This window comes from Galeopterus variegatus, unplaced genomic scaffold, assembly GCF_000696425.1.
Source record: "Galeopterus variegatus unplaced genomic scaffold, G_variegatus-3.0.2 Scaffold2085, whole genome shotgun sequence".
Taxonomy (NCBI): Eukaryota; Metazoa; Chordata; class Mammalia; order Dermoptera; family Cynocephalidae; genus Galeopterus; species Galeopterus variegatus.
Window position 1 is genome coordinate 266141 of NW_007728196.1, and position 8121 is coordinate 274261.

At 43.9% G+C, this 8121-nt stretch overlaps 1 protein-coding gene across 1 annotated transcript in view; it reads left to right on the top strand.

Annotated features, from left to right (window-relative positions):
• Positions 1-7387, top strand: part of FLT1 (fms-related tyrosine kinase 1) — a 174786-nt gene extending 167399 nt beyond the window's left edge. The window contains exons 28-30 of the mRNA XM_008580419.1: positions 895-979; positions 2779-2873; positions 6318-7387. Of these exons, the coding sequence (XP_008578641.1) occupies positions 895-979; positions 2779-2873; positions 6318-6519 (382 nt within the window). The 3' untranslated portion in view covers positions 6520-7387. The remainder of the gene's footprint in view (positions 1-894; positions 980-2778; positions 2874-6317) is intronic.
• The last annotated feature ends 734 nt before the right edge of the window (positions 7388-8121 follow it).

Sequence of the window (8121 nt, forward strand, 5' to 3'; positions counted from 1 at the left end):
AACCTTAGATAAAACTAAACAAGCAAACAAACAAAACTGGCTTTTTGCCCCTTGCCTAATAAACTAATATAGTATCTTGCATTACTGTGAAGGAAACTGAGGAAGGGGCAAAGGAACAAGTATTTATTGAGACTCCACTGGCCAGGGGTCTGCACTCGGTACTCATAGTTACACACGTATTAAACACATTCGGTGCTAATGGTTACACAGACACATGCTGTGACCTGGCACTGGGATAGGCTCTTCACAATTACTTTACCAATTACTTTTAGGCTCAGAACAATCCTATGAAGTACGTCTTATTCCTGTCATACAGGATGGTCTTTCCTAATAGGTCATCAACAAAAGTCAGTAGTTATAGCAAAGTCATATAAATACTACCCATTTCTCGCAATCTATGTAATCACAGAACAGAATGTACAAGACTAGCCCTAGTACTCAATTATACCATTAAGTCAGCTGTGTAACCTTAACAGTTCATTGTATTTGTGACCTCACATCCTTTTAGGAAGTAGGCGGTGTAAGTGGTTAATAAAGTGAAATCACTTCCCTGGGCATCGTTTCTCTCCTTTGTATCTATCACAGGGCGCTCAAAACAGATGATGCCTCAGGTCTCTTCTAGGCCCTGCATTTTCTGATTCCACAAGAGACCAGAGTGAGTCTCTCCGGGGTTTTGCTCAAAACTATGGAATGTGAATTGACAACTGTGGGAGAAAGTGGCATTACCATCAGGATTGCCAGAGGGACACGGCAGGAAAGCTGAGCCTCAGGACTTAGACAATTCCTCCTGATATTTTGGTTCGTCTTAGCTGGGATACAGTGCCCACGGTCTCTTCGCTAATCAAAGCTGGATATATTTTCTTATCTTGATTATTCTTTCTGCCTCTTCATTAGATATGTAAACGCCTTCAAATTCATCAGCTTGGAAAGAATCAAAACCTTTGAAGAACTTTCACCAAATGCCACCTCCATGCTTGATGTAAGTCATGAAGTTAAGCTACTCAGTGCACCCCAGCAGACCCTTTGCCAGGCTCCATCTGAACACCAACTCCAGCAGTCTCATGGCCCTCAGTCAGTGGGGGTCAATAATCAGTGCTGGCTGAAATGACAACGGCAAAGGGACTGACAACTAGACTTAGCTATGCAGAGCTAATTTGAGCATAGAATTCCATGGTTTGAAGATGAACCAGAATTCACTCTGGGGTACAAGTCCTTGCCTGATACAAAGTTAGTCCCTTAGAAAACTTGAGAGTGTGTTCCTAAGCTTCTTGGTTATCAATGCTGCATCCTTGCTTTCAGGATAATAGAATTCTCACTGTGTGAGCAGCTGAGCCTTGCGATGTAACAATGAGCTGTCTCTTAAGAGCAGCTTCAAGTCCGAAAGAAGTCCCCCTAAGCCTTATGCCCTGTCCTCCGGGGTTGTGCAGGTTCAGCAGCCATGTTCCTACCCAGCCACCCTGGGAGAGGTAACCAGTACAGCCTGGCAAACAAGAGGCCTCAAGCAGCTGTTCTCTTTAAAGCCCTGGGATGTGGGATTGAGCGATTATATAAGGGGAGGAGGGGCGGGATGGGCAGGAGCGCACGTCTGGTATAGCAGACCCTGATGCTCAAAGTGTGGTCTCCAGACAAGCACGTCGCCATGACTGGGAGCAGGCTGGAAATGCAGGACCCACCCACACCCACTGAGTCAGACCTCGCCTTGTCACAAGATCCCTAAAGGTCCCTAGGGATTAAAGTTTGAGAGGCGCTGATGATGACTATGTCTCATAAAGGGTCTGGAAGACCAACTACAGTGTGAAGGTGGTCACACAATCAGTGTGGCCTTCAGACAATCACAGTTACCCTTAAAAAATATCAAAACCTTCTCAGACACACCAGATAAAGGGGAAAAATGATTTAAAATTTTAAAACCATTACAAGTAAACCGCAGAATACAAAGGTAAAGTAGATGGAAATTTTGTTTTGCTGCTTGGTACATTGGTTTCAAGTCCAAGGAAACAATACTTGTTTGTTTTTTGGCAACTGGCCAGTACAAGGATCTGAACCCTTGACCTTGATGTTATTATAGGGTGGCCAAGGAAACAATACTGAGCAAAACACAGATTTCTCTCAACCTTAATCTTCCCCATCCTAATACGGTGGGGAATTATGACAACTTTGCTTAAGTGCTTACTGATAATTAGGGATGTGAACAAAGCCCAGTAAGAGCCTGGGTGGCAAGAACAAAGTGTGGAATATACTTAGTGGAACATGCTGTATTAACACAGTAACAAAAAGTCTGCATAACACTAAAGCTAAAGATGAATCAAGGAGGAAATGTAATTGCTGAAAACTATGACCAAGGGGGACCTGAAAATTATACAGAATCTTTATGAAAAAAACTGAAACATGTTTTTATAATTCCTCAGAATTGTTACATATCATAGTCAACAAATAACAGCATATCTGTATCCAGTCGTCATCTGCCAAAATTGTTTTTAATATATTTATGCAATAATTTGCATAAAAGTTTACTATGGAAAATGCTGACCTGTTTCCTGCAGTTTTCCCTTTTGTTTATATTTATGTACTTCACCTTCAGGAAGAAGAGCCTCAGAGTCATTGCAAATGGGCATTTCTTGCAACTGATCAAGACTTAGTTGCCAATATGGAGAAAATGCTTTGTGTCTATAGGCAGGGATTGTGGAGGGGGAGGGCAGAGCCTGGAGTGACAGAGGTGCACCCCGGTGTCATCCCCCAGACAGGAATGTAACCTTTCTTCTTCTTTTTCCCTGCCAGCATTACCAGGTGGACAGTTGCAGCCTGCTGGCCTCCCCCTTGCTGAAGCGCTTCACCTGGACTGAGAGTAAACCCAAGGCCTCACTGAAGCTTGAGTAAGGGACCTGGGTGTCTTTTCTCTGATCAGCTGATTGGAGGAGTGTGCAGAAAGATGGTTTAATGGTGGATCTTGAACTGTAGTGTTCAGGCATTGCAGAATAGCATTCCTCACCCCACCCCAGAGTGAAAGAAAGGGGGCATAAAATCAGACATCCTGGAACAAAGCTCTGGGAAGGAAGGTGGGAGTTTAAGAGGGAAAAACATGCAGAAAATTCCTACAGAGACAGGCAGTCTAAACACGCGAAGCACAGTGCCTGGTGGAAAGGAGCCTGGTGCGCCCATCTGTGAGTGGTGCAGATGGAGACAGGCTTCCGGGGGCAGGAGAGAATGATGGCCCTTATTGTTCCTGGGCCGGCAGGGTTTCTGCAAGAGTCACAGTACTGTTTTCCAGGCCTAATTGTGAGTGGTGCAGATGGAGACAGGCTTCCGGGGGCAGGAGAGAATGATGGCCCTTATTGTTACTGGGCCGGCAGGGTTTTTGCAAGAGTCACAGTACTGTTTTCCAGGCCTAACACATGTCACCCTGAGAAATCAGCCTTTCTAGATGAAGGACTTTCTGCTTGCCGTTTGGTCCTAGCACCCTTTTCTCTACCAATCCTCAGCGTGGTCAGTCAGTTGGCTTCTCCCTCCGTACTGTGGCCACTACTGTCAGAAGTACTTAGGCTCTGGCTTCACTTCACTGGCCCTGTGTGTCACTTCAGCTTCTCTGTGCTAGTCTCTACTGGGAATAGCACTGGACTGGGAGAGGCTGGGCCTATGTGATGTTCCTTCCTTTCCCGGTTCTAATGCCTGCCCTATTTCAAAGGCTGAACCTGCTCCTCTTTCATCTAAATTAGGGGTCAGCAGACCTTTTCTTAAAAGGCCAGATAGTAAACAACTGGTCGATTCTGCCATTGTAGTATAAAAGCAGCCATAGACAATATATAAGCAAGTAGACATGGCTTGTTCCAATAAACTTTATTTACAGAAACAGGTGGGCATGGCCAATGAGCATGTGAAATGATGCTCAATATCATTAGTCATCAGAGAAATGCAAAGCAAAACCACCATGAGAGAGGATGGGTAGAATAAAAAATGTCAATGCAGGCAAGGATGTGGAGAAATTGGAACGCTTATACATCGCTGATGGAAAGGTGGAACGGTGCAATCACTTTGGAAAACACGTTAGCAGTTTCTCAAAAGGTTCAACAGTTACCCAACATCCCAGCAATTCCACTCCTAGGTATATACCCAAGAGAAGTAAAAACTTCTGTCCACACAAAAACCTGTACATGAATGTTGATAGCAGGTTATTCATAATAGCCAAAAGTAGAAACAACCCGAATGTCCATTAACCGATGAATGGATAAATAAAATGTGGTATATCTATAAAGTAGAATATCGTTTGTCAATAAAAAGTATGAATTACTGATAAATGCTATAACATGAATGAACCTTGAAAATATTATGCTAAGTAAAAGAAACCAGTCAGAAAATAGTATATATTCATGATTCCTTTTATTTTATTTTTTTTCCCTTTTTTTTTGTCTTTTTTCGTGTCTGGCAACGGATCGCAACCCTCAGTGTCGCGCCCGTACCGGACCGGGACCGGCAACGGGATCGCAACCCTCGGTGCTGCGCCCGCACCTCGCTCAGCCAGTGAGCGGGAACCGGTCTGTATGTGGGATCCGAACCTTCGGCAGGAGCGCCGCCGCGCTCCCAACCTGCGCACTGTAGCAGTGCGCCACCGGGCCAGCCCCTCATGATTCCTTTTATATGAGATTTCCAGAATAGGCAAATCTAGAGAGACAAAGTAGATGAAGTGGCTGCCAAGGTGTGTGCAGGGAGGAGGAGACTGGCGGTGGGTTTGGGGGTGATGAAAATGTTCTGAAATTGATTGTGGTGAGGTGAGCACAATTTGTGTATATACTAAAAACCACCGACTTAAACACTTTAAATAGGTGAATTATTTAAATAAATAGTATGTAAATTATATCTCCGTAAAGCTCTCATTATAAAAACCAACAATGTGGCCAGCCCATGGGCTGTAGTGTGTTGAACCCTGATCTAAATCAAAGGAGGGCAATGGATGCCTCCAAATGATACAGTTAGCACAATTCATCAACCAGAAGTGAACTGACTGGAAAGACAGGGACATTCCCATGCAAACATCTGCACGTTTGTTTCCTTTTAACATGAGCACACGATGGTACCAGAGTTGAGTCATAGCAGATTACAGGACACTGATGAGGAATAAATGGATAAAAGGAGAAAGTAGGATGGATAACATGCTCTTTTGCTTCCTACTTTGGAACACTTAGAAAATGGTGTCTGCTTTTATCTAGATCTTTGTTAAAGAAAAGAAAACCATAAATTGTATCCTCTATTTTGAGACTAAAAATATAAAACATGGATGAGTTAGTTTAGACCAAACTAATGTGGTTCATGAGGTTCTCTCTCTCATCCCAGCTCCTATCAAACCAAAAATTCAAACAAATATGGATAAAGAAGATTTTTTTTTTATCACATATCTGTCTTAGGCTGGATGTAACATATAGAACCCAGAAGCAAGTTTCTCCACCTTTGAGCCTTACTAGTGATATACTATCCCATAATGTAAAAAAAAAATTTTCTCTTCTAGAACACAAGCATGATAGGGAGACAACTGTACTTTGTAAAGCTCTGTTAGTTTGTTGAGACTGTTGTAGTAACAAATTACTACAAACTTGGTGACTTAAAAAGAAATTTATTCTCAGTTATGGAGGCCAGAAGTCTTAAAATCAAGGTGTGGGCAGGAACACATTCCCTCCAGAGGTTCTGGTAGAGAATCCATTTATAACCTCCTCCAGCTTCTTGGTGGCTTCAGGCATTCCTTGGCTTGTGGCTGCATCTCTCTGCTCCATCTTCATGTGGCCTTCTCCTCTCTGTGTACAGTCATGAATCTCCCTCTGCCTCTTACATGAGGACGTATGTGACTGTATTTAGGGCCTACCCAGAAAATTTAGGATAAGCTCCTCCTCTCAAGATCCTTAGCTTAATTATATATTTTGCCATATAAGGCAATATTCACAGATTCCAGGGATTTGACATGGATTTGGGGGGGGGGGGGTGCAGGGGGCATTTTTCAGCCTACTACAGAAGCTATTTGACCCAAGAGTAGGAGAGGGCTGTCTCAAAGTCCTGGAGTTATTTTGCACCTGGAATTACGGATTTGCATGATGAAATCATACATTCCACCCCCAGCTACTGGAATGCATTTTTCTGCCCAGTGATACCAATCTGGTACCTGGGAGGCAGTGTGCAGCTTTAGAAGAAAATCTGACCAGGGATTCGGATGGGTTTCAGTAGCCAATAACTCTAGGATAGTACGAAGAAATGACCCACTAAGAAAGAGTGGATTTTAGTGTCCGTTTTCAAGAAACTAATTTTGTACATTTGATTTTTTTCTTTTCTTTCTTTAGTTTGAGAGTAACCAGTAAAAGTAAGGAGTCAGGGCTTTCCGAGCTCACCAGGCCCAGCTTCTGCCGCTCCAGCTGCGGGCACGTCGACAAAGGCAAGCGCAGGTTTACATACGACAACTCTGAGCTGGAGAAGAAGATTTCGTGCTGCTCCCCTCCCCCAGACTACAACTCTGTGGTCTTCTACTCCACTCCGCCTGTCTAAAGTTTGACACACAGCCTTATTTCTAGAAGCACCTGTGTATTTATAACCCCAGAATACCAGCTTCTGCCAGTATTATGCATATAAGTTTACACCTTTATCTTCCCACAGGAGCCAGCTGCTTTTTGAGATTTTTAATAGTGCTTTTTTTTTTTGACTAACAAGAATGTAACCCCAGATAAGTAGAGCAATAGTGACAAGTGAAGACCACCACTGCTAAATCCTCATATTACTCACTGTGCTAGAGAAATCCTTTCTAAGCCCAATGACTTACCTGCTCCACCCCCCGAGACTCAGGGCACGCAGGACTAGCGTTCAGAAGATGCAGCACAGACTGCACTGGGCCAGGCAGGGGGCAACGGGCCCTGTAGCTCTAGGGGTCACTAGCTGGCCTAAGCAATGTCTCAAGAGTCTTTTAGCAGGCAGAAGACATGTAAGGAGGGAGGGGAAAAAAGGGAGGAAGGAGGGAGAAAAGAGAGAAGACAGGAGAGGGCGCAAGAAAGGCTCTGAGACGGAGCATACAGGCAGGAGCAGGAGAGGCTCTCGGCAGCGCCGTCTCAGTGGCCGCCCAACCCTGCCCATTCCACACTGGAGAGCCCAGCCAGGAGCAGACAGGACAGAGAGGAGGGGACATTTTCTGCCTTCTAAGAGGCAAGTAAAGGACACACAGTTTTTAGAACTAAAGCAAATCTTAAACTTTACCTGTGGGACTGGTCCTATGCCCACTTCCGTGGCATGTTTTGGTTTATAGCACTGAGGGTGGTGCCCAGCTCTGAGCCTGTACTCTTGGCCCCTCTAGCAAGATACACTGAAAACTCACCCAGAGCCAGGTTTGTTCATGGGAAGCTAAGTGGAATCAGTTTGGTCTGTTAGGATTGGGCTTAAAGCCACATTTAAAAAAATAATGTCAGATTCTATGCCGAGTATTAATGTATAGTTAACACACAACTGAATTTTCTATATCATCCTGTTTTGTACAGTTAGTTATAAAAGGAACCTGAGGAGAATGAACATGTAGTCTTGTAGAGAGTTTTTTTCTGTTCCAAAACTAGGACTGATGGAATAAGAAAACAAGGCAGAGTGAAAACACCATCTCTATACCAACCAAACCAACTCACCAAAGCAGTTGGGACCCAAAGCACAGGAAGTCAATCATGTGTCTTTTTTATTTAATGGGAGTCCACTGTCTCATGCTGATCTGGCAGGATGTAGAAGAACATTAACCAATGTTTATTAAGCACTTTATGCTCCTTGAGAAGAAAGGTGGTATGTGATTTATGCAAGGTATGTCTACAGTTGGGATTCAGGATATTAATGAGCCATCAATAGGAGAAAAGCCTATTTTCATCTGCACTGGGCCTTGCTTTGGGTCTGAGGATGATGGGAAAAGGGTAGAAGAGGGGCCTACTTTTCAGGGCCTAAAGATCAGTGGGCCCTGGATCTCTCAGCTGGTTCTCTTTGATGCTATTTATGCAAGTTATGGTCTATGTATTTAGGATATATGTACCTTCTGGAGCCAGTCAAAAGCTGGATGGGCAATGGCAAGTTGCTGCTTCCGGAAGAGAAGGGCATGCTTCCTTTTATGTGTGTAACTTAACTCTAGAA